The sequence below is a fragment of the Nannospalax galili genome, unplaced genomic scaffold (genome assembly GCF_000622305.1).
Source record: "Nannospalax galili isolate Female #2095 unplaced genomic scaffold, S.galili_v1.0 scaffold40, whole genome shotgun sequence".
Taxonomy (NCBI): Eukaryota; Metazoa; Chordata; class Mammalia; order Rodentia; family Spalacidae; genus Nannospalax; species Nannospalax galili.
In genome coordinates this window covers 2257235-2284597 of record NW_008347810.1, presented here as the reverse complement: position 1 = coordinate 2284597, position 27363 = coordinate 2257235, and the positions used below count along the sequence as shown (strand labels likewise).

The 27363-nt window shown below is 41.5% G+C and overlaps 1 protein-coding gene across 14 annotated transcripts in view; it reads left to right on the top strand.

Annotated features, from left to right (window-relative positions):
- The window catches only part of Rgs20 (regulator of G protein signaling 20), a 135915-nt gene extending 109475 nt beyond the window's left edge, over nucleotides 1–26440 (top strand). For 12 of the 14 annotated variants that reach the window (XM_029568956.1, XM_029568955.1, XM_029568966.1 and 9 more), the window contains 5 exons: nucleotides 1213–1364; nucleotides 12326–12409; nucleotides 22004–22238; nucleotides 23011–23058; nucleotides 25474–26440. In XM_029568956.1, coding sequence (XP_029424816.1) covers nucleotides 1213–1364; nucleotides 12326–12409; nucleotides 22004–22238; nucleotides 23011–23058; nucleotides 25474–25662 — 708 coding nt within the window. In that variant the 3' untranslated portion in view covers nucleotides 25663–26440. The remainder of the gene's footprint in view (nucleotides 1–1212; nucleotides 1365–12325; nucleotides 12410–22003; nucleotides 22239–23010; nucleotides 23059–25473) is intronic. The other 2 variants (XM_008844420.3, XM_008844413.3) reach the window with 1 other exon arrangement.
- The last annotated feature ends 923 nt before the right edge of the window (nucleotides 26441–27363 follow it).

The window sequence follows — 27363 nt, the reverse complement described above, 5'->3', positions numbered from 1 at the left end:
ACAAACCATCCTTAACTCCAGTTCCAGGGGAATCCAAAGCCCTCTTCTGACCTCCGAGGCATTGCACAACATGGGTGCACTTACACACATGCAGGCAATGTACTCATACACATAAAATAAAAATAAATATTTTTTTTAAGTCTTAAGTAGGAGGATTATTTGAGCCCATGGTACAGGGCCAGCCTGGGCAACATAGCAAGACCTCATTTCTAAATAAATAAACAAGCAAATAAATAAACCTAAGTGCAATTTCACATAAGATTGGGCCACAGTCAACAGGAATAGACTAATCAAATGTTAGAATAGAATAACACATCTATCATTTACTTCCAAAGCCCTTTTAAGTTTCTTTAGTGTATATGATATTAGCTTGCAATTAACTCCATTAAGAATTGAATGATAGTATTGAAACATGGATTTAGCAATTTCTCCTGTCTTATGCTGGTTGTATGCCTGCCTCGTTCAGGTGTGCTTGTAATCCTCAACCAAAGGACGGAGGCTGAAGGGCACAGGTCTGTTTGTTGACTTTGAGTCCTAGGAGGAAGGCAAGGGCACTGTCCCTCCAGTGTCTGGTCAGGGCTGGGAAGACCACAGGCTGGCTCTGGGCCTTGCTTCCTGGAAATAATTGAGCAGTTCCTAATGCCAGGCAGTGTGCTAAGTGCTCCTTCACCCATGGGAAGTTAGGTCCCTTCTAGGCTACACAGCTAATGAAGATGTGAATATCATTCCTGGTTCTGGCTTCAGATATGCACCATCCACCTCCGCCTCCTCTCCTGACATGTCATCAGATGGCTGTGTTAGAGGGGGATGGTTTGCATCCCCCTCCGTGATCAGGCTCCTGGGCAGCAGGATTAGGATGTCTCCTATAACTGCTGTGCTGTTCGGTTCTGCCCTAGGGAACCTGAGCCCAGAAACAGCCCTATGACAGAACTCACCAGTGTCCTCTGTGTATGTATTTGCCTCCTTTACTAAACTTTGAGTACCTAAAGGCAAGACTCTGTGCTCCATTTTATTCCTGGAACTTAGCACCATGTTCTATTAACTTTGCTAAATTCATGGATCACAAGAGTCTTAATTAAGCACATTTCACCAGTTTACAAAAATGGATATGGTCACGTGGTATTTCTTCAGCTAGCCAATCAGATGAATTCTTGTATTTAAGGCTCCACAGCTCTACAATCCCTCTCCAACCTGTCTCTCTCCCTTTTGCAGCCTATGGGATCCGAACGGACTGAGATGCGCAAGCGGCAGACGTGCACCGGTAGTGACGCGCCAGGCTCGATTCCAGGCCAGCAGGGCGTGGAGAGTCGCGGCTCCAACAATGCCTGCTGCTTCTGCTGGTGCTGCTGTTGCAGCTGTTCTTGGTAATGTTGGGGCTTTCTGTTAAGGTGCTGATTGGGAACAGGTGCCCTTGAGTAGGGCCAGTGCATGATTCATCTAGTAAGTGGGGCTTGTTTTGTGTTGCCTGAGCCTATGTAGCCCAGGCTGTCCTCAGAACTTGGTTGAGGGTGACCTTGAACTCTTGATTCCCTGCCTCCATCCCCCAACTGTTGGGATTAGAAGCATGCGTCACCATGTTTGGTCTGTAAATGTGTTTTAAACAGCCATTATGTGCCTGTAAACGACATATACACATATATTAATAAACGGCAGCATCTGTCTAGTTGTCAGGGAAGTTAGATTTAAATACTTCAGACAAGGTTAGCACAGATTAAACAACCAAAGAACAATGTAAGGCAGTCATGAGTGCATGCTAACATTTGGGCAGAAAACTGGAGATGACTAGAAAGACTTGCTTTTGTATAAAGGTTTTGTGGAGGAGTGGGATTGAGATGTGTCTTAAAGTCTAGGGTTATAAAGCCTAGATTGTATCATCTGTTGGCTCCATATTGTTAATTTTGGTTTAAAATAAAGATGTGTCAAACTATGTACTTAAAATGGAAAGAGATGTTGAAGTATAGTCTAGTTTGCTTGATTAAAAAAAAAAAGAAAGGAGAGAAAAAGAGAAATGTAAGGGAGATGTGTATGAGAGAGTATTGGGTATAAAACATCCATGCCATTTGCACATTAGGTTAGGCTGCATCTTTGAAATCTTGCATAAAGAGTATTAGTGCCAGCCAAATATGGGCACCACTCAAGTGATTCAAATCTATCATCATTATTTGTGAGTGAGTGTGTGTGTGTGTGTGTGTCTGTCTGTCTGTCTGTCTGTCTGTACATGATGTGTGTACGTAGGCATATATATAATGGTGACAGGGGATACCTCTGTGGAGCTGGTTCTCTCCTTCCATCGTTACATGGATTCCAGGAATCAAATTCGGGTCCCAAGTATCAAGAGCTTTTACCCACTGACCCATCTCAACAGCCCTAATTCAATTCTTATTTTTGTTCATTTCTGTTGATGATGGTAGTAATTGTTGTTGTTTTTTTTATTTTATGTATATGTGTTTTGCCTACATGTATGCAAGTGTACCTGTGCATGCAATGCCTGCGGAGGCCAGAAGGGGGGTGTCAGCTCCCCTGAAACTGGAGTTATAAACAGTTGTTAGCCATCATGTGGGTGCCGGGAACTGAACCCCAGTCTTCTGCAAGACCAGCCAGTGCTCTTAACTGCTGAGGCATCTCCCCAGGACTGTTGCTTTTTGAGATGGGGTCTCCCTGTAGCCCCACCTGACCTAGAACTTCCTGTGTAGACCAAGCTGGCCTCAATCTCACAGAGATCTGCCTGCCTTCTTGCCTCCCAAGTGCTGGGATTAAAGGTGTGAGCCACCACATCTGGCTTCCCAATTCAGTTCTTACATTTATATTAGCTTGACTAGACAAAGCTCCTTTTCCAGTGGAGAAAAGAAGCCTGATATGGACTGAACAAGAACACTGACAGGAAATGGATTCCTGGAGAAGGAACCTGGAGAAGATGGAGGTAGGAAATGAAGTGTTCAAAGAAGTTTGATCCATTCCTCCTGTTTGACTTGGCCTGCTATAAATTTCCAAAAAGCCTCAGTCTGATGGCTGGGGCCCAGCAATAAAACTGGACTGATAGAATCATAACACCTGGGTGTGCCCACTCAAGTTAGAGCCAGACAGGAGTGGGAATGTGAGACGTAGGGCTGACAAAAGCTAAGGAACCTGGAGCCCAAGGCCAGATTTCAGCTCTGCACAAGAATCTAGATCAGTTCATAGGGAGCAGAGGTACAGGTAGTCAGCTAGGAAGAAACATGCATCCAGGGCCTGTGCTGCTCAAGGAAGAGACCCAGCAATGCTAGAGAGACTGGTCGGCTTCCTCTCCACTCCCACTCTGCCCAGTAGACTTTAGTGCTGAATAGCTGTGACCATCTGAAGATGTACAGGATTTGATGATGTCACTGTGCCAGTATGAGTCCAGCTGGCACCTGTCGCCCATGAACAGGGCACAGATGCTAAATTGGAACCATATGGTATGTTGTTCTGATGAGTAAGGTTAACATGTGGGGACAAGTCCCAGATCATGGTCCTTCTACTAGTACAAAATTGGGTGAAATCAAACATGAATCTATGTGTTGAAAACATGTCGTCATTACCCTCACAGCCAACACATATGCAGCACTTACCATGTGTGCACATAAAAGGCAGTAGAACCATGTCTTCAAAGTACTGGAGAACAGACTCTGAAAACTCAAAGTATGGTTTAAGGGTATGGGTAAAATTAGATGTTTTCAGGCATACAAAGGCTGAGAGAATTTACTTCCTACAGGCCTTCCATAAAGAGCTAAGTAAAGTATTCTTAACACTTCAGGGGGAAGTGAACCCAGAGAAAAGCGGAAGAAGCAAATGATGATAGCTGGAAATAAAATGAATGAAATGGAATGTTTGCCATTTAATTTGGGGTTAAAAAGTATAAAACCCAATTGTAAACAAATAACCTCATGTCAGTGATTGACGAATCACTTCAGACTTACTTTGAAGGAATCATAGGAAATGCCCTTTAAAAATTAATAATATTCAGGGCTGGAGATGGCTCAGAGGTTAAGAGCACTGACTGCTCTTGCAAAGGACCCAGGTTCGATTCCCAGAATCCACACGGCAGCTACGAACCATCCTTAACTCCAGTTCCAGGGGAATCCGAAACCCTCTTCTGACCTCGACGGCATTGCACAACACGGGTGCACTCACATACATGCAGGCAATACACTCATACACAAGATAAAAATAATAAATATAAGAAATTAATGACATTCTTCATTAGTGCAAAAACACATGTCGTTTTCATCAATATAAGACAAAAGCGAAATCTCAAGAACCTTCCAACATGTGACACAGGTTACTGGTCAAGGAGACAACAGTCCACACTAATGAAGGATATCAGTATATGGTGCCAATTTTTCAGTTGACGGAACTTTCTCATTTTACCACTGAAAAATCCCAAGTCTTGGAAAACACATGGTCCTAGGCAGACCAAGAAGGGTAGTCACCTATATGGTATCCAAATCTAGAGAAGAACATGTATATTTGTATATTATATGCAAAAATCATCTCCACCTTAAAATTGAAAACCAAGGCCAGGCATGGTGTCTCAACTGCTTGTGAACTGAGGCAGAAGGTTCTCTTAAATCCCCAAGTTGAGGAGTTGGAGGCCAGCCTTGGACAACATAGCAAGACCTCATCTCAGAAACAAAATGACAAAAACCCCAGTTCAATTCCAGAAGGCTTAATAGCCAAGAAGGAAATATAGAATAATAGCTTTATGGTGTTGGCATTTATAGACAAAATCTATAAAGAAAAAAATTCATGAGCACATAACTGTAATCCCAGATCTGTAGTCTTGACAACTGTGAAGCAGGAGGATTCTGAGACCCAGGCAAGCCTGGGCTACACAAGAGACCCTGTTTCAAAAAGCAACCAAAATTAAATAAATATATAAATATAAACATAAATGTATTTGACAGGAGAAATCAAAACACATATCCACACAAAGATCTGTACCTAAATGTTCACAGAAACACAATGCGTCATAGTCAAAGTTGAAAGCAGCCCAGAAAACTATCAACTGATGAAAGAATAAACAGTAAAGGCCATTGTACACATGTAGTACATTTACATGCATGCAGGCAAAGCACTCATACACATAAAATTTGCTTTAATTAAGACAAGCAAAAGCAGCCAAACACTCCCTACAATGGAGTGTTAACTGGCCACAAAAAGGAATGAAGTATGAAGCTGCTAAAATATAGTTTGACATATGTGACATTTAAGCTAAGTGTCCCCACTTAGTGGAGAGATGGCTCAGCAGTTAAGAGCACTGGCTGCTCTTGCAGAGGACCTGGGTTCAGTTCCCAGAACCCATATGGAAGCTAACAACTATCTGTAACTCCAGTTCCAAGGGATTTGACCCTCTCTTCTGTCCTCCGTGGGCATTGCACACAGATGGTACACTTACATGCATATAGGCAAAACACTCATACACATAAAAATAAAATTTTTAATCAAGCTAAGCAAAAGCAGCCAGACACAAAAAACCACATATTGTATTATTTCACTTAGATATACAGAATGGATAAATCCACAAAGTCAGAAAATTAAGTGGTTGTATTGGCATTGGGGAGATGAGCACAACTGACAGTGTGGAGCCTTTCTTTCTTGGCTAATGGCATGGACTCTGATCACGGCGATGGTTATGAGACTCTGTAAACACATCCAAATCCAAGGAATTGTACTACTAAAATGGTATATTCTATGGTGTATGAGTTTTATCTTACTATACCTATTTTAAAACATGTTTAATAAAAAAGATAACAAAATAAAAAGGAAGGTTAGGGTATCTGCTCAATCAATAAAGTGCTTGCCATGCACACATGAGACCCTGAGTTTGATCCCCAGAACCCACGTTAAAAGCTGAGCATGGTAGTGTGTGCTTGCAATCCCAGGTCTGCAGAGGCAGGGTGAAGAAGATCCCTAGGGTTCACTGGGCAGCCAGCCTAGCCTTCTCCAAGAGTTCCAGGTCAATAAGAGACCTTTTCTCTATAAAAGCAAATAGACAAGAAAACAAACTGGGGTAGGAGATGGCTCAGCAGTTAAGAGCGTGTATTTTCTTCCAGGGGGCCTGAGTTCAATTCACAGCAGCCTCCAACTCCAGCGCTGCACTCACATGCACAAACCCATGCTCAGAAACACATATATGCACAGCATTTAAAAGTAACAATAAAGTAAAAAAAAAAAATAACTATAAAGCAAGGTAACTGCTGAGGAGGCTGTCCTCCTGAGGCTGTCCTCCGGCTTCTATACACACACACACATACATAACAAATAATAAGTAGTAAAATAAATAATACAATGAAAAGGTAAAACATACTTAGAAAGGATAGTTACAATGCCCTTCATAAAGAATCAATATCCAGAACATATGAAGAGTTTCAAAAGATAAAATAATGACCAAATGAAAAGAAGGCAAATGAAATGTAACAGAAAGATAATCTACTGGTGCTCCTACCAACAAGATTGAGACAATGGAAGGTAAATATGCACCTAGAAAGCCCCCAGAAAAACCACCAAGCACATCCAGAAGGAATGTGTCAGAGAACTCCCTGTAGCATCAATCTGGATGAAAAAAACTGAAAGCAGCTCCATAGTGCAGTAACAGGAAAGGATAGGCATCGAGGTGTCTCCATGCCAGGAGTACCACTTAGCATTTAAGCTCATGCGCTAAAGGGGGAAAGCAATTATAAAACAATGGATATGGCTGGGCATGGTGGTGCATGCCTTTAATCTCAGCACTTGGGAGGCAGAGGCAGGCAGATCTTTGTTAGTTTGAGGCCAGCCTAGCCTACATAGTTAGTTCCAGGACAGCTGGGGCTACAAGGAGACCCTGTCTCTAAAAAGACACACACACACACACACCCACACACACACCCCCCCACCAAAAAAAAAAAAAAAAAAAAACTGGCAACGATATAGCAATGCTTATCCAATGTCTAACATATATATATAGTAGCATAACTATGAATGGGAATGATGAACAAATTAAAGCTAATGGTTATCTCTGGGGTAGAGTGGGAGAGAACACAGAGAAGTTTATCTGGTTTGGGAAGAAAATTTTTTCCAGAATTAATGATGTATAAGTTAGCTTTCTGCTGCTGTGATAAAACACTATGACCAAAACCAACTTGGGGAGGAAAGAGATTATTTCAGTGTAGAGTACAGTCCTTCATCTAGGGAAGCCAGAGCAGGAACCTGGAAACAGGAACTGAAGCATAGACCATGGAGGAACAGTGCTCACTGGCTTGCTCCCCCACCAGTGCTCAGCCTGCTTTCTTATTCAGCACAGGCCCACCTACCCAGGTGCACCACCCACATTGGTGCAATAATCAAGAAAATGTCTCACAGATATGCACAGGCCAATCCCATGGAGGAAATGCCTCAGTCGAGATTCCCTCTTACCAGGTGTGTCACGTTGACAAGTAGACCTATCCAGCACAAATAGCATCATATTTAGCCCCAAAATACAACGTGGTTTTTAGCAGTGGAAGACGATTCAATTTCCTTGATTTTTTTCTTGACATATTTTCGAGGTGCATCAATGCTTGTATACATAACAGAGAGAATTTTCCAGAAGGAAAGGAGCAGTGTTTTCCCTAAACCCTTAGGTGACATCTGTCTCAGAATTCCAGTCCACGACCTTCTAGTATAAAGGAAAGCGTGCAGAGTCTTAGTCTCTTAAAAATAAACATTTTAGTCACTGCTAAGTTGCTTGTGCTCCTATAAATAACTCCTCACCTGTACTCATGTAAGCAACTCTAAACTCATTGGGCCACCAAAATGTGTTTAAAAGACAAAAATAGAGAAGAGCTGGTTGGGAAGAGGAAGAGGATCAGTGACAGCGGGAGGACCGCCAGAGCGGGGAGGGGGCGTGCGCTCAGAATGCGTTCTGGGCATGTCTGAGAGTGCCGTAATGGAGCCCGTTAGTACGGATACTTAATACATGCTAATAAAAAGTAATAAACTTTAAAGTCTTTCTGTAAACTGGAGGATGTTTTTCCTCTGCATTCTCACTGAAAAGTGAAGGCCTTGGGTCTTCCTTACTGAGTATTTCAAAAATGTCCAGGCGCCCGTCTTCACTTCTCCGCACATAATCTTTTGTAGTAACAATCACAATAGACCCCGGGAAGCAAAGTTACACTGAAAAATATTCTCCAGGGTTTTTCTTTTTTTTTCTAGAACACATTGTTTCCTTTAAAAAAAAAAATCTATTTTAACAAAATGAGATGTAAAAAAATGTCAAAGCTTAAGTAAGTTTTGCATTATTTAGTTCACAATATAGCTTCCAATTCTTTTTGGATGTTGCATCAAATTCCTAATCTCTTTTTCTCTTTGCTTTTTCATACCCACTGTGCAGTAATGTGTTCTGCCTACGAAGAAGCCAGGAAGTCAGGCAGGGAAAATGCTTGCTCAGAGAGGACGCCACCCCAGTGGGCTCTCAGGGGCTTTTGTTTTCTTTTGTTTCATCTTAAAAAACCATTATTTATTAAAACTTTTAACTTTAGCATCATAAAAAGAAATGTCAAAAGGATTCCTGTATTTTTAATGGCTTTGACTTTACAGGAAAATAGAGCATATATAGAAACACACACACACGAACACAGCACCTGCCCCCCCGAAAACTTACAGAGCTGATGTGCTAAAACCAGACTGAAAACCTTATAAAATCAAGTAAAGTCTGTGAAGGAAAGACACGGGAGAAGGGATGGAAGCCCTGATACAGTAGCAAAACAAAGAAAACTCAAGTCATCAATGATAAAAACTCACTTTTAGAGGATACGCTCCGTGATAAAGTGCATACTTAGCATGCATGAGGTACTAGCTTGATCCCCATCACCAAAACAAAACATTATTTTTAAGTTGTGGGGATGCCGAAACTTTCCTGGTATGGTCAAGAATACCTGCAGTCTCTACTACTATTTAACACTGGATTTTTGGTATCAGCCGGAAGGAAGCAAGTAGTAGCCTACAAGTTAGAAAAGAGAAAAATCCTCTTTACTTGGAGCTGGAGAGATGGCTCGGTGGTTAAAGGGCACTTGCTGCTCCTGAAGAAGACCAAGGTTCAGTTCCAGGGCCCACATGGCAGCTAACAACTCTGTATAACTCCAGTTCCAAGGGATCTCATGCCCGCTTCTGCCCTCATGGGCGTTGCATGCATGGGTGCACTAATATACAGGCAGGAAAAACACTCATACACATAAAATAAAGATAAATGTTTAAATAAATAATTCTCCCTGTTTGAGCGTGATGAGAGAATACTTGCAAACTCCAAGAAAATGCTTACTAAAACTAATGAAGAAGGAAAAAGGAACTAAAGTTAACACAAAAATAATTATCATTAGGATTTGTATTTAAAATAAAGAACTCATACATCTCCAGAATAAAAGATAAACCAATCTCCAAATTCTCAAAGAATACAAACAAGACATTTTCTTCAGAGAAGACATGTGACAGCCAATAAATACATGAACAGAGGCTCAACATCTTTAGTCATTAGTGAAAAAACAAATCAAAGCCACAGTAAAGTGACATTTCGTACCCACTTAGCTAGGAAGCTACAATAAAAAGGAAGTCACAACAGGTGGACAGAGATGGGAGAATTGACAGCCCTCAGATACTGCTACAAGGGCTGGAAGCCTGGAAGCTGGAGCCGCTGCTTTGGAAGCCAGTTTGGGAGTTCCTCAAATGTTAAAAACAGAACCTCTTGTTCCCAAAATATGTCGTGAGAATATATGCTGATGCACATACTTGCATGTGTGTGTAGCAACATGACTCCTGCATCCCAGAAGAAGAAACAACAAAGTGTGCACTCCCTGGTAAATGCAAAAGCAAATGGTATGTTCCTACATCCAAAACAGGAGCGGAGTACTGATGTATGCTGTGGATAAACTTTTGACACATTGTGCCAAGTGACGAGATCTCAGGAGACTGGAGAGATGCTCAGCAGGTAAGAGCACTGGCTGCTCTCTAAGAGGACCCGGCTCAGTTCCCAGCACCCACATAATGGCTGACAACTGTCTGTAACTCCAGACCCAGGGGATCTGATACCCTTTTGGCCTTTTTGGGTACTGAGCAGGAAAAAAAAAAAAAAAAAACCACAACAACAACGCTGAGCTGTGCACTTTAAATAGGAAAATGTTCACATATACAAAGCGTTGCTCAGTAACACTAATAGGAAATGAATAGCCTTCTCATATATATAAACCAGAATCAGAAGATGAGATCAAAATTTAAATTTCATTTATAATAATAACAAAAATACTTGAAACATTTTACAAAGAAATGCATATTTAATAAGGAAACAAACTCTCTTGAAAGATACAATAGTAGGATTTATTGTATCTCCTCTAATAATTTTTTACATGTGCCAATTAATATATAAACCCTGTTTTGCCAAGACACAAAACAGGAAGAATGAACACCTTTTCCTGGTGCAGAAATGAAATGAAAACTGAAAACATTTCTGACACTTAACTATTACTCTCTTGAAAGATACAATAGTAGGATTTATTGTATCTCCTCTAATAATTTTTTACATGTGCCAATTAATATATAAACCCTGTTTTGCCAAGACACAAAACAGGAAGAATGAACACCTTTTCCTGGTGCAGAAATGAAATGAAAACTGAAAACATTTCTGACAAACTTAACTATTTTCTACTGAACCTTTTTTTTTTTCCTTTTTAACAAAAAGAATGATTTGGGGCAGGAGAGATGGCTCAGTGGTTAAGAGCACTGGCTGCCCTTGTAGAGGACTGGGGTTTGGTTCCCAGCACCCACATGGCAGCTAACAGCCACCAGTAACTATAGTTTCACACATCTGATGACCTCTTCTGGCCTCTGGTTGCACTTACATACATGCAGGCAAAACATACACATGAAATAAAAACAAATAAATCAAAAATTTTGAAAAAGCTAGGTGTGGTGGTGTACACCTTTAGTCCCACTCAAAAGGCAGAGGCAGACCGATCTCTGTGAGTTCACGGCCAACCTGGTCTACATAGTGAGTTCCAAGCCAGCTGGGATTACAGGGAGACTGTCTCAAAAAGACCCCCAAAAAGGATTATTCTAAATGCAATCAGCTGTAGTAATTTCAAATGGTTCCTCGATTATTATAGACTACAGAGTTATATAAAATAGTATTTTTCTAACACTGCTGTGGTTTGGATCTTGAATCTCAGTCAAAGGCATGGTGTGAAAGGCTTGGTCTCCAAGCTGGCACTTTTGAAAGGAGGTGGAACCTTTGAGATGAGGGGCATAGTGGGAACTGCTTAGGTCACCAGGGGTATGCCCTTGAAAGGGATGCTGGGACCAGCCCCTTCTTCTTTGCTCCCTGGCTGGTGATATAATTTCCCTATGCTGAGCACTACGATCATGATGTCCCCACCTCAGACCCAAAATAGCATCCAACCAGTCATGCATTGGAACAGACAAAACTGTAAGCCAAAAGAGGTATTTTGTTTTAGCGATGAGAAGCTTATTGTCATACTTTCGGTTTTCTTCTTTGTTGTTGTTTTGGGGTTTTTTGTTTTGTTTTGAGACAGGGTCTCTCTGTAGCCCCAGCTGGACTGGAACTTGCTATGTAGACCAAGCTGGCCTCAATCTCACAGAGATTCACCTGCCTCTGCCTCCAGAGTGCTGGGATTAAAGCCGTGCACTACCACGCCTAGATTCTATTGATTTTCTTTTTTATTTTTAATTTTTATTTATTATTTTTATTTTATGTGTATGAGTATATTGCTTGCATGAATGTAAGTGTACCAGTGTCATACAGTGTCTGAGGAGGTCAGAAGGTGTCTGATTCCCCGGAACTGAGGTTACAGGTGGTTGTCAGCCGCCATGTGGGTGCTGGAAATTGAACCCAGGTCCTCTGTAAGAGCAGCCAGTGCTCTTAGTCACTGAGCCATCTCTCCAGCCCCCTTGGTTTTCTTTTTTAAATTAATTTATTGTTTTTTTATTATTTTATTTTATGTGTATGAGCATTTTGCCTGCATGTACATAAGTGCATCCACATCATGCAATGTCTGTGGAGGTCAGAAGAGGTTGTTGGATCCCCTGGAACTGGAGTTAAGACAGTTGTTAGCTACCATGTGGGTGCTGGGGACGGAACCTGGGTCCTCTGCAAGAGCAGCCAGTGCTCTTAACACTGAGCATCTCTCCAGCCACTTCCTGCCCCCTGATTTTCTTAAAATGAATAATCAGGGTCATGATTTTCAAGAAAAAGAAATCTATTTGAGGACCTGAAATAAACTAAAATACTTAAGAACTCTGTTCTTACAGCATCTCAACGAACACACAACTGTCTTGTTTCTTGCAGCCTCACTGTTAGAAACCAAGAAGACCAGAGACCCCCTAGAGCATCCCACGAACTCAGCACAGACACTCCAACCTGTGAAGAAAGGTAAGCTCTTGCATTTTTTTAGCTCACAGCACTAACTGAAATACTAGCATTTCCCATTTTCTTTTTACATTTTATGTATCAACAGAACACACACATTTTTCTCTACCTGCCATTTAGTAAACATCAAATCTCAGTGTGGTATGCATTTCTCTGAAAAATTTCTTTTAATTCATTTCATAGCAGAGAAAAACGTCAGCCCACTTACTGATTCCTTTGGCTCATCACAAATATTAGCTCACGCTTCTTGACAAATCATAATGATGTGATTTTTGTTTTTATTTAATATACTTTTAAAAGTAAAAGGCCATAATGATACAACATATTTATTTGGTTTTCAGGAAGATGGAAGGATTCATTTTTAAGCTGTGAATTTATACTAAATAACTAAAATATTATTGTGTGACCATTCCTGGGAAGACATGAACAATCATCTACTCACCCCATCTACTGACAATAGACCAAAAAACCAGTTTCACTCAAGTCTAACCTAATGAACCAGTGACTTTATTGGGGTTGCTTTTACAGGTGCATGGGTGACTCCCAAGCAGCCTCATCACCAAAGCCCACCCCAGCATGGGGGCAGCAACTCAAAAAAGCTGCATCCCTGGACTTTTCTTTGCAGGATTTGCAGGCATTTGGGAGGGTCCAAGAAGTCTCTGGCTAGCGGTTGCTATTGCTATAACCCTGGGGTTTCACTGTGAATCCTGTGAGCACAGCAAGCTTCAGCTTTCCTGAGATTGGCAGCTTTTGTTTTCTTCCCGAGTCTCAAGGAGCTCAAAGCGAGTGTGTTTTTAAAGAACTAAGTATTTTGGGGGGAAATCATGATGTAGCGTTTTTAGTTTTAATCTTTTCTTTTAGTTTTTAATTTGGGAGGGGAGGGTGTTGGCATGCGGTCTTCTGGTAGCTCCAGCTGGCCTGGAACTCACTATGTAGCCCAGGCTGGCCTTGATCTCACAAATATCTGCCTGCCCCTGCCTCCTGAGTGCTGGGACTAAAAGCATGTGGCACCACACCCAGCCTAAAATAGAATTTCATTAGGTTTTGGGGTTTTTTTTTGTCTTTTTTTTTTTTTGACTTAGTTTGAATATCTTTAAACAGGGCATTCAAATTCCATTATATTGTCAGTTATTTTGATCATTAGTATGTTTCTTCTTCTGGTCAATTATACACGTAACTTCTTTTAATACTTCCTTTTTTTCCTTTTGCTCTATGAACCTTTCTTTTGTTTTCTAGGCTCTTCACTAGTATTGAACACATACTATGGACTATCTTTTTAAAACATCCCACTTTTCATTACCTTTAACTTTTCAATCATTTTTAACACGTATTTCTTGATTTCTTTGGCAGGAAAAAAGATATCTTTATAATTCACATAGTAAAGGAACGTAGCAGAGTACTTCAACCTTCTTCAAGTGAATTTTTTGTGTCTTTTTTTGAGACAGGGTCAGTCTAACTGTTTTTAAAAAATATTTATTTCATTATTTATTTATATGTGGGTGTGTGGGTACATACACACATGGGTGCATGAGGAGGCCAAAACAGTGCATCAGATCCTGTAGGGCTGGAGTTACAGGTAGTTGTGAGTGTGAGTGTGCTGGGAGTCATTCCTTAAAATTATAAGTCTTTTCTTTCAAAAATATCTTAGTACCTTTTTTATATGGAACATTGTCATGAATTTATGCGACTGTAATAAGGCAAAAGTCAAACACTGTAAAACTTCTATAATAAAAAATTAATTTGGAGCCAGGCATGGTAACACACACCTTTAATCCCAGCACTCAGGAGGCAGAGGCAGGCAGATCTCTGTGAGTTCAAGGCCAGCTTGGTCTACATAGTGAGTTCCAGGCCAGCTGGGGCTATAGGGAGACTCTGTCTCAAAAAGACAAAAAAAAAAAAAAAAAAAAAATTTGGTCCTGGGTGTAATGGTTCATGCCTATAAAATCCCAGCACATGGGAGGCAGAGGCAAGAGGATCTGGCCAGCCTGGGCTACACAAGTTTCAGGACAACCTGGGTTATATAGTGAGATTCCACTTAAGAAAATCAGCTTGGGCCAAGCATGGTAGAGCATGCCTTTAGTCCCAGCACTCAGGAGGCAGGGCAGAAAGATCTCTGTGAGACAGAGGCCAATCTGACATACATAGTGAGTTCCAGGCCAGCTGGGGCTACAAGGAGACCCTGATGCAAAAAAAAAAAAAAAAACACAGATTTGTGCTTGCATCTAAAGTGTGTCACAAAAATAATGAAATGATGAAGTACTTGAAAAGCAAAACTGAGTAAGAGTTAAGTTGAGCCCCAAGCAGAGGAAGGCAAGGTGCTGTTTTTCCCTAAGAACAAGTGCAGATGGTATTCAACTTAGAATGGCTCAACTTGACAATTTTGTGATTTTATGGTGCTGTGAAAGCGACACAGGATGAGTGAAAATCGTATTTCAGATTCTGACTTTGGATCTTTTCCCAGTCTGGCAATATGTGGTAGGTTCTTCTCAAGAGGCTGGGCAGAAGCACTGAGCTCTGGGCTACATTAGCAACATGATCAGGAGTGGAAACAGCTTCACTGAGCGAGGACGCTCAGCAGACTTGATGGAGTCAGGGCATTCTCATGTCGAGTACTGTCGGTTTTGCTTGGTTTATCCAGATAAACCAACATCCTGGGGCCATGATGGCAGGAGTAGAAACTAAAATTCCTGAGACCCTGAAAAGAGCTTGAGAGGTCCTGGGTCAGCAAGTCTTCAGAGATCTCCAAAGAAGACTTTGTCTGAAGAAATGTCATCTACGATTTTGACCCCAAGACTAAATAAATGTGGGCTCATGATCAAAGAGTACCAGATTCAAAAGTAGCACCTCCAAAATGAGCCCATAGAAACAACTCAAATTTAGAGCCAAAAAGAACTGCAGATGTTAGAACTGAAATAAAACATCTAGGAACAACCTCTTACTTATTTAAAGAAGTGCGAGATGGAAACACAAAATGATTCTCAGATCTAAAGAAGGGCATGTCAGTGAATACCTGCAAACCAGTGTGGAAAGAACTGAGCATGAGATCAAGAGTTCAAGTCCAGCTTGGGCTACACAGTGAGCTTATCTAAAAGAGAAATGAGTAAGAAGAACTCAACTATGAAAAACTTCTGGTGGGGAGGGGACAGCCATCTGTCACTCCAGTTCCAGGGGATCCAACACCTCTTCTGACCTCCATAGACATTGCACGGCATGGGTGCACTTACCTACATGCAGACAATGCACTCATATACGTAAAATAAAAATAATAGAATTTTTTTTAAAAGAAAAACTGCTGGAAGACTATGGTACCACGCTGTGCTCCTTCAGGATATTCCTACCAGAGAAGCGTGCTAAACAGTGTGTGAGGTCCCTCTTCATTATTTTCCTTCAGTAAAATTTTAGTATATTCACAATATTATACAACCTCTACTTTCAGAATATATCCATCACTACACAAAGAAACTGTTAGCCGTAGTTACATTATCTTACGACGACATAGGAAAACCCACCATTTTCTCAAAATAAAAAGGTTAATTTAAGAAAAAATTATGCCTCCTTGTCAAAAATTTCACAATATAGGGCCAGTAAGATGGTTCATCAGATAGAGGTGCTTGGTGCTAAGCCTGGGAACTTGAGTTTGAGCCTTGGAATCCATATCGTGGAAGCGGTCCTCTGACCACAACAAACACATACACACACACACACAAATAACAAATAAATAAATAGATAAACATTTTAAAAAAATTTAATTAGTAGCATGCAAGTAAAGAAAATAAAACATTAAACACTGTTAACATCTTTTAAAATTTTTTTTCATTTTATGTATATGAGTATTGCCTGATGTATGTAAGTGCACCCATGTCCTGCAGTGCCCATGGAGGTCAGCAGAGGGCGTCAGATCCCCTGGAACTAGAGTTACAAATGGTTGTTGGCTGCTGTGAGGATGCTGGGAACAGAACCTGTGTCCTCTGCAAGAGCAACCAGTGCTCTTAACTGCGGAGCCATCTCTCCAGCCCCATTAGCATCTTTTTTAATGAACAAGAAGATTTTAAGAAAATAAAACATTTTTTAAAATGAAAATTTATTGCTCCTATCTAAAAATGAATGATTGTAATAGGTGATTATTAGTGAGTATGAAGGTGTCCAGGAAGACCATGTGACCAGGGGAGCACAATGTTAAAAACAAATTAAATAAAGTAAGGCTAGAATGACAAGATCTGACATACAGAGTCCCTGATTAAAAGAGAGGCTAGAAGTAATAAAGATTTTCCAGATCTGATGAAAGGCATAAATACCACGGAAGGGTGTGTGTCCCACAAGATGGATCAGGTAAGATAAGTGAGGTCTGATCTGGACATAATTGTAGTAAAACTGAAGAACACAAAAGCCAAAGAGGGGAGGAATGCAGCTCCCTTCACAGTGGCATGAACAATAACGCCCACTTAGCATTGTGTAGGCAGCAAACTTGCCTTTCAGGAATAACCAGGAAGTAAAGGCGTATTATTTAAATACTCAAATAAATAGAAAGTTTCCTACTGTGTACAAAGACATTCTAAAGGATGCTTGCCAGGAGGTAAAAACACAATCCCAAATCAAAAGTCTGAGTTGTGAGAACTGTGAGCAGATACGTGAAGACTCAAACAAATATTGGTGTTGAAACAAATATAGCTGGAATGAGATGATAATAGTGTTAACTGACAGCTTTTTGTTGAGACAGGTTCTCATGTAGCCGAGGCTAGCCTCGAACTCTTTAAGACTTTGAACTCCTCCTGATCTTTCTGCTTCTACCTCCCAAGTGCGGTGATTACAGGTGTGCAGCACCATGTCCAGCTATGCAGTGCTGGGGATCAGACCCAGGGCTGCATGCATTCTAGGCGGGCACTGTCCTAACTGAGCTACATTCCCAGTCCAGGTGATAATTTTTTTAAAGCCACAGAACTAAATAAATAATATTAGGTTAAATATATAAATAACATTAGACAAAAGGCAGAAATAAATACAAATAGTGTCAAAACATGGAAAGTGAAAGTGATAAAAGAAATGAAGAGAAAATCTTTACCACATAAATTAATTGCTGGAGTAGTTAAAATAATTATAAATAACATTGAGTGCTTACCATGGTCCGAGAACTGTCTAAGCACTTTACAGTGCAAATCTAACTTGTTAAATCTTCACAACTCTTTGAGGGAGGTACTGTTAGTATCCAGGAGAGACTTGAGTAATTTGTCCAAGGCCTCAAAGTTGGGGAGGACTGAGGCTTCATCCTGCAGGCTGCTCCTTTCCCGGTGACGCCTGCGAAGGGGAAAGTATGAGCTCAAGAACAGCCTGCACTTTGCATGGCAGGTTGTGTCCTGCCTGGAGTAGGCTCGCCCCTCCCTGATTTACACAAAGGTATAATCACATCTCTGAGGGCAGGTGGTGGCCTTGTAGAGATGGTGCTGCTGCATGGACTTCAGTCTAACTCAAGTCTACTCTGCCCACTGTTCTGTACTGCTTTTTGATGTTGATGTCAAACAAAATGGACACAGATACAGATACAGACAGAGGGGGTCACTAAAGGTAAAATAGCTTACATGTAACTAATAAAAATAACTCTAAAATGTGAAAGCAAAAAGTTCCAGAGTAGGATATTTACAAATCTGCTACCATGTGGATATTTCTCTAAAAAATTTTTAGTTATTATTTTATATGTCTATGAATGCATTTCCTGCATGTATTACAAATGCACCTGCGTCGTGCAATGCCCACAGATGTCAGAAGACGGCGTCTGATCCCCTGGAACTGGAGTTACAGATGGTTGGTAGCCACCATGTGGGTGCTGGGAATTGAACCCCCATCCTCTGCAAGAGCAGCCGGTCAATGCTCTTAATCGCTGAGCCACGTCTGCAGCACCTCCTTGTGGACATTTCTAAGAGATCAAGTGTAACATCCAACAAACAGTCTGAAAACATTTACAATTGGCTAAGATTTTCCTCGTCGTTGTTGCTGTTAGTGTTTTTCTTCATTTGTTTTCTGTTTTGGCATCAAATCCAGGGCCTCACAGGTGCTAGGCAAAGGTTCTTCAACTGACTTACATCCCCACCCCTTTTTAAAAACAACTTGTTTTGGTTATACTTTCCTTTATAATTTCATAAGAGTCCATATGTATAGCTAAAGGCTACACAACAAGCAACAATGCCAGACAGGTGATACCTTCTTTTGAGTTGTTGGCCAGGGTGGCCAAAGGGACTCCCAAGATAGTAACCCAGCACAGAACTGGGAAAATGAACAGCAGACCCCAATCTTATCTAAAGGAATATTGACAACTGATTACCACTAGATGGGGTGCCAACAACACAGCAGACAGTAGCAGGGATATCAGAGTATAAGGGCTCCAGTAGGGGGAGGGAGGCTGTGGGAGGGTGCTACCTGGGAAGTGGGTGTAGAAATAAATAAATAAATAAAATTTAATTTAATATAAAAAAACAAAACTTGTTTTGATACAAGGATTCACTATGTAGACTAGGCTGATCTCAAGCTTACAATCTTTCTGCCTGTGCCTCCTGCATGCTGGGATTACAGAAGTGCATCACTATCCGTGTCTGCATTTCATAAAGTATTTGCATAAATTTCTGGGATCATTATAAAACAGACTATGCTTCCGCCCCCCCCAAATTAAAGTATAAGTCAGAAACTTTAAAAACATACAGTAAATCCTTATATTTTTTGATATTTTCAAGATTACTTCCAGTATCTCCTCAAAGAACAAATCATAACAAATATTAAGAAATAGGTAATAACTACATGGAAGTGTGGCTATATCAAAATTTGGGTTGCTGAAAATACAGTGAAGAAAAATGTAACCTCTAACGTTTCTAAGAAAAGAAACTATTCATTAGTAAGCTAAGTGTCCGGCTTATATGCACAAAGAAAGTAGGAGGGAGATATTAATATGTAGTCACAGAAACTGATGAAATAAAAAGTAGAAAGAATGCAGAAGTTAGGGGCAAAAGTGGTTTCTTTAAAATTATACATTTATTTATTTATGTGTGTCTCTGTGTGTATGTCTGTATGTGGTCCTCTTTCATTGCATATATGTGGAGGTGACAGGACAACTTGTGGTGTTGGTTCTCTTTCTACCATACAGGTCCCAGAGATTGAACTCAGGTGGTCAGGCGTGGCTGCAAGTTTCTTTACCTGCTGAGCCATCACCCCAGCCTAAATTCTATTACTTTAAGAAGATTTATGCCAAATACGTCTTCTACGACTGATCCAAAAAATAAAGTACACAATGGCATTACATTAGAAGTGAAAATGGAACTATGATAGGATATCTAGCCGATGCTAACAGCGGGATTGAGATATGCCAGCATATGACAACACAGACACTGAGCAAATTCCTCGCTAGGAGAAAGCCATTCAAACACACAAGAAATAAGGAATCAGAGTAATTCCAAACAGTTAAACTATATCAGCAATTAATAACCTTCCAAATGAATTTGCTGCGGTCGCGTAGTGAAGCACCGAGACCGGTAGTTTAAAATGTTAGAGATCTGTGTGTCACAGTTCAGAGATCAGAAGTCCAAGATCGAGGGTGTCAGCAGGGCCCGGCTTCTGTGCGCCAGTCTTCACGACCCTAGAGGAGACCCCCTCCTTGTGTCTTCTAGCTTTGGGTACCTGCCAGCAGCCTGGTGTTCCCTGGCTTGTACATGTCTCCTTAGTTACATGGTCACATTCTCCATGTGTCTCCACAGCATCTTCTCTCTGTTCATGTCCGTTCAAGAATACTGACTCATGGGGCTGGAGAGATGGCTCAGCGGTTAAGAACACTGGTTGTTCTTGCAGAAGACCTGGGTTCGAATCCTAGCACCCATGTGGCAGCTAACAACTGTTCATAACTCCAGTCCCAAGGGATCCGACAGCCTCTTCTGAACTCTGCCTCTTCTGAACTCTGCGGGCCATTGCATGTCATGGGTGCACTTACCTACATGCAGGCAATACATGCATACACATAAAATAAAAATAATTTTTTAAAAATTCACAAAAAAAGAATACTGACTCATTCCAGATTAGGTCTCACCTAATGATCTCATCTTAACATGGTTGAGTCTGCAAAGACCCCATTTCCAGATAAGGTTATAGTCTGGGGTTCTTGGGATTAGGGTTGCCCTGTTGCCTTTGAGAGGACACAATTCAAACTGTAATATTTTTCTTTTTCTTGGTGAAAGGGAGGTTGAGATAAGGTCTTCCTATGTAGGCCTGGCTGGTCTGGAACTCACTATTTAGACCAGGCTGACCTGGAACACAGAGAGATCTGCCTGCCTCTGCCTCCCCAGTGCTGGGATCAAAGGTGTGCACCGGGCTCAACCTGTAATGTCTTTCTACAGAATCAGTATTGTATCCATATGATTTTATGGGCCACTTCCACAAAACATTCCAGAAACAGATCATTCCAAGTCTATAGGACTTTCACATAACTACCAAGACCTAAAAAACTAATATAGTAAAGCCAAAATCTGAGAAGGCCAATATGAAAACAGAAAGGGAACAGTAAGTTCTACTCACAGGGCGACATGGGTGAATCTTACAAACTTAATGTGAGGTGGGAAAAGCAAGTTGCAGAAGAAAACATAAGGCCATGTTATAAAATCCTTTTAAAACTGCAGAATACAGATGAGCATGGTGGCACATACTTTTAATCCCAGCACTCTGGAGGCAGAGGTAGATGGATCTCTGTGAGTTCAAGGCTAGCCTGGTCACTATGTATAGTGAGTTCCAGGTCAGCTGAGGCTACAGGGAAACCCTGTCTCAAAAAGACGAAAAAAAAAAAACCAAAACTGCAGAACACATTCATCAGGAAATATACATATATAAAAGCTGTAGGAAAAGAGGTATTAAGGATCACTATTACATAGACTGTCTTTTGATCTCAATGTAGTTCAAACAAAAGTAAAACCTCAAAGATAGTAAGCCCCAAATCAAGCCCAGCCATTCCCTGGGGTGATGGTGCACCTTTGTGAGCGAGCTGTGGCTCTCGAGGTAAACGGCATGTTCCTAGCTGATCATCTTATGGCCAGCCTTCAGAACTCACATTTATATTACATATATTCTTTTCTATTTCTCAAACATTATACTATTTTCAAAAGTATAAATGGCCATTACCCCGCTGGACTAGTGTCCGGTCTGGCCTAGTTCTGTCATAGATGATTTGGGAGTTTGGGGTCAGATGGTTGCAGGATTTTTCTTTTACTTCTATAATTTAAAAGTATTGCCACATGTGTCCAAATGTAAACAAATTCTGGCTGAAGGGCCAGTCCAGCAGATGCCCACAAATCTATTTGAAAGCGTCTATGTTTTTGCACAAGGCTTAAAGAATTGAGAACAAGGCCAGGTGTGGTGGTGCACGCCTTTAATCCTAGCGCTCAGGAGCCAGAGGCAGGCAGATCTCTGTGAGTTCAAGGCCAGCCTGGTCTACCAGAACAGCACTTTCCATTCCTAAAAGAGCCAAACATTCACGTGTTTCCATCATGAGAAAGGGAAAGCTGTTCCTGGCGAGGGAATCAAATTAACCGCTGTTATCATCCCCCTTTTGTTCCCTCTCTTTCTACCTGTGCTCAGCCCAACTCCCACTCTGGAGGAAGTCAGTGCCTGGGCCCAGTCATTCGACAACTTGATGGTCACCCCAGCGGGAAGAAACGTGTTCCGGGAATTCCTGCGAACAGAGTTCAGTGAAGAAAACATGCTTTTCTGGATGGCTTGTGAAGAACTGAAAAAGGAAGCTAACAAAAGCATTATTGAAGAGAAAGCAAGGATAATATATGAAGACTACATTTCTATTCTCTCTCCTAAAGAGGTGTGTGTCCTAAAAGGTCTCTCACTAGTAAATCACCTACTTGTGTGTTTGGTCGTGTACTGCTACACAGTTGGGGCTATTCCCAAATACAGCCATGGGCTCTGCCTATTCATAGCATCCAAACCCAGGCAACCCCTAAAGAAGTGGGAAGGATTTTGTGCTTTTTTCTGGGAAAGGCATCCATAATTTATATCAGGGGACCCATCCATAATTTATAGTGGGGACCCATCCGTTCTAATATTGGCACTGGGTTTTGTATGTTTTTTTTAATATTTTTCTGTTTTGTGGTACTAGGGATCAAACTCAGGGACAACCACATGCTAGATAAGTTTACTATTGAGCTACATCTCCAGACTTACTGATGTTTAAAAACATTATATCCTATAAATAGTCATTTAAATAAAATTATTCCATTATTCAGAGTAAATTTTTTTCAGGTGTCTATAAAGACACTATTACCATCCAGATTCCTGGATCTGCAAAGACTTTCCCATGGCAGCCTTAATATTGCAGAAATTGCCAGAGGAGGGAAATTCAGTGCGGCATTTGTTTCTTCAGTTCTAAAATCTTGATGGTTAGGTCGTTCTCAAAACTCAGTGCTTTATAACTCCAAGTATCATCATTGTTTCCTACTGTGTGCTGCTAAGAATGTGGTTAACGGGCTGGAGAGATGGCTTAGCAGTTAAGAGCACTGGCTGCTCTTGCAGACAACCCAGGTTCAATTCTCAGCATTCACATGGTGGCTGACAACTGTCTCCAACTCCAATTCCAGGGGAATCTGACACCCTCTTCTGACCTCCATGGCCATTGCATGATACAGGTGCGCTTACACACATGTGGGTAATACACTCATACACATAAAATAAAAATAAATTTTTTAAAAGAATGTGTTTAATAAGGCAGATCCTCTGTAGTCAGTGGCCTGATGGTTAGACCCTGGTGTGATGGGGGCTAGTGGAGCTAGCTGTAAGAAAGAGATGCTCAGAAAAGATGAAACTAGGCCAAGGAGAATGAAAAGGAAATTAGCAGAAGCACAGGGGAGTGGACACATCCCAGGTCCACCAAGGGTGGCAGTGTGGCATTATGTGAGCACTGACCGCGGCAGTAGGCACGGTGCCAGCAGTGTAGGGTATCAGCCAATCACTAGGGCTTAGGAAAGGGATATTCTTCATGGAAAAGTTATGCAAAATGAAGTTCCAGTTGTGCCTTGTTTGGGAATTAGAATTTTTAAAGTTTCTGTAGTAAAAGCCATCAGTGAGGCCCTATGGCAGGGCTCCTCACAGAGCAATGCTTAGCTTACAGTGAGGATTTTAATGGACTGCATCAGAAAGGGCGGGGGACAAGGTTGCCCCAGAAAAAGGAGATGAAAAGGCCATCATTCTAGTTCCCTATCCTTAAATCCCAAGTGGTCCAGATACCTTTTGAGTGGAATAGTAAGATGGAGCTGGGAATTATGGAGCCACAGGTGACAACAGGCACAGAAGCTCAACCTTGGAGCTGGTAAACCTTGGACTTGATCCTGAGCGCACCCACAAGCCAGGGCAAGGTACAGAGTTGAGTGTCAGGACACGATTTGCACTTCAGAAACAGTTCCCCGACCAAATAATGGAGTGTGTTTGGGAAGACTCCAGAAGACCAGTTGGGAGGCTGAGAAACAAATCTAGCAACAACGGTCATTTGGACAGATGGACAGATGTGTCAGAGAAGTAGATGAAGCAGAGTATGGTGGTGCACACCTGTAATCTCAGCACCTGGAACATGGTGAGCTCACCGTCAGCCCAGGTTGTATAGTGAGACTCTGCCCAGAAGGGGAGGAGAGGGAGGAGGAAGAGTGGGAAAGGGAGTGCAAAAGGGAGCAGGAGGGAGGGAAAGAGAGGAAGAGCGAGAATGAAAGATAAGCTGGCACTGGATGGGGGGGAATGGATAGCTCCGTTTTCTTTTTTCCTAATTTTATTGTTTTTAATTGTGTGCATATGTGTGTGTCTGTGTATAAGTTTGTGCATGTGAGTGCAGTGCTGGAGTTACAAGCTGTGATGCCCGATGTGAGTACTGGGAATTGAACTCCAATCCCCTGGAAGAGCAGCATGTGCTCTTAACTACTGACATCTCTCCAGCCCCGGATAGTTCCATTTCTCAGTGAACTGAACAAGGAGCTGTGGAGATGCTGGGAATGTGTTTTGAACATATGGGGTTAAGGTGTCATCTGTGGGTAAGGGGTATACAGGAGGAGCTTTCCAGGAGGAAGATGGATATAAACTTCTGGAAAAGTCATTGCTGAATTTGGCATATATGAATGGTTAATCACATTTGCAGTTTTGTAAGAATAACATCCTGAATTAGAACTATCACAGCCAGCTCTGCAGTTCATCTAGCTGAGGCTCTTAGAAGAGATGTAGGTGTTCTTTCAACAGCTGTAGCTTGCACTCATGTTCTCCCAGAAAGGCGTGAGCCTAGTAATTTGCCCTGGCCCATGGGACAGTCTTGTCTGGGACAAGCAAACCACCAGGGTAGTATAAGCCAACATTTCCCATGAATATAGATTTCAAGCACTTCAAATTCTAATCAAATTCATACACATGCACACTCACACACTAGAAAAGACCATTTTATTTTCCAAGATGAGTTCATTAATAGGAATTCATATTTAACTTAACATGTGTATAAGAGTTTGCCTTGCCCAAAGGCCCCCAACTTAGCAAACAGCTAGAATTGAAACCTGGTGTTGCTAGCTCTCAGGCCCTGTGATTCAAGGCCCTGTGATTTGAGCGCTTCACTTCACAAATGTCTTCCTGTGGCTTCCAGAAACCCGCACCCAGTTTCTAGCTGGGCAGAAGCTTGCAGCACCCAGGTTTTTGCCTTCCCCTTACTAGATAGTTAGCAGGGATAAGTCTGCATGTACCTTCTTTCTTCAAAGGACATCCTACACTCATGTTAAAGAAACAAACTGCCGTGGTTTTCTAAAGCAGCTAGCATTCCTTAGAGTTTGTGAAAAATACAATGCCTGGTCCTGCAGACCCACAGAGTCACATTCTGGTATGGGCCAGCAGTCTGTTTACCCAGCCTTCCAGGAGCTGCTGGTGCCACCAAAGTTCCAGAACCTGATGTCATTCATCTTTGAGTTTTTTGGAGCAGTTTGGAAGACCTTGCTTGGTTTGGAACTTTTAAAAGAAAAAACAAATTATGGAAGTTTAAGAGCATTTACAAAGAGAAATATAACTGTTGCCTCTTTCCACAGGTCAGTTTGGACTCCCGAGTAAGAGAAGTCATCAACAGAAACATGGTGGACCCGTCCCAACACATATTCGATGATGCACAACTTCAGATTTATACCCTTATGCACAGAGACTCCTATCCCCGATTCATGAACTCTGCCCTCTACAAGGATCTGCTTCAGTCCTTATCTAAGAAGTCGGTTGAAGCATGAGGTTTCAGATATATTTATTATTAATAAAACTATAAAAGAATTCATGGACTATGTCTAGCACAGGGAATTTAGAGGTAGAATCTCTTCAGCTGGAGTAATACTTGGGCTGTTTTAATAACATTCTTCCTCCTACCATCATATGTTGATAATGTAAACTACAACCACCTGTAGTGATAACTTTTGAGAAAAAATGGGATACGACTGCTTTCCAAAGATAGTACACTCACATGTGTAGTGACAGTATCCTGTTCTCAGTGGCAGAGGGTGCACCGAAAACCTCCATTCTGCCTGGAGCAATGGACATACAGAGCAAATAGGACCAATTTTGTTTTGCATGAGTTCAATAGTAACATACTACCCCCACAAAGAAAAGACATTCCGGTCTTTCTCAACTATCCCTTCCTTCAGTTCGAATACTTCAGTTGGTGCCATGACCAAACTCAAGTTCACATTTTATGATGTGACCATTCCTTGTCAAAATGGCAACCCAAATCCTCTCTTGAGTGTGTATGTATGTAGACATGTCTGTATGTATGCGTGTGTACACATGGTTGATGTAAAGCAGCATGCACTTGGTGGGGCAGTCTCAGATGTTCAGTAAGAGAAATAGTGCTTAGGTAATTCTTCAGTCAGAAAGGGTTACTGTCTCTCTTGGAATCTGCCTCCCTGAAGAATGAATTTTGAAGTTCATAGCTTGGACATATTCATAAACCTTCAAATAAGCATATTTCCATTTTTATTATTTAAACAAAATGGGTATTTTCACTCTAAAAATAAAGCACAAGAGTTTTATCTCAATCTTTCATTATTCCATATTTAAGTATCTGGGGAACACAGATCACACAGTGGCACAGTGTACCTTTTACCTCCCAGACAAGTACTCTGTCTTTAGTTCCCATTATTTTTATCAAAGGCAAATGGAATAACTTCACAGTCTACAGGTAAAAGTGGTTTGTAGACCTTAGCCACCCTGAAGAATCCCATGTCTGTGAATAGGAAAGGTAATAAATCTAGACTGACTTCAGGAATAAGTCAGAAATTAATGGCAAAGGTACACCAGCTTCAGCCCTCAGGCAGGAGTTTTTGGTCATCCTGTGGTCTGGTCCTACAACAATCTGACTGGCTTCATTACGCAGCCTAAGCCCGTCACCAAAGCCCCTCTCATTATCAGTAGACCATCTCACCTCCTACCCTCCATGTAGAGTGTCCCTGACCGCCTCTGCTTTCAGTGCAACCCATGAATCTGCATAGATCAGCACCTCATCTCACCTCCTTCAGTATAGCCCCAGAGAATATGTTACTTCATACTTTTCAGGGTGTCAACCCCTTAAATATGCTTCCTGTCCCTTATCCACCAGAGGCTATAACTGCAGTTAAAACACAAACTCTGTCCTCTAGCAGGTTACATGTCAATGGCAAGCACAACGTAGTCCAGGAAGTTCTATGAGCAGACAGATACAGCTCAGAGAGTCTTGGAGATTATATGAAGATCTTGGTGTCAGTGCTGCCAAAGCTGAGACCTAGAACAAGAGCCTGTCTGTCCTGGCAGCAGGGGCAGTGGGAAGGGAGAGGAGAGGCATTTGAATGCCTCCAAATGAGTCAGCCCAGTTAAGGGCACATGAAGCATGAGGTAGTTTTAAGGTATATTAAAGGACACGTGGAGAAATCAATTGGGTGGAAGGACACAGGTGGTCAAGAGTC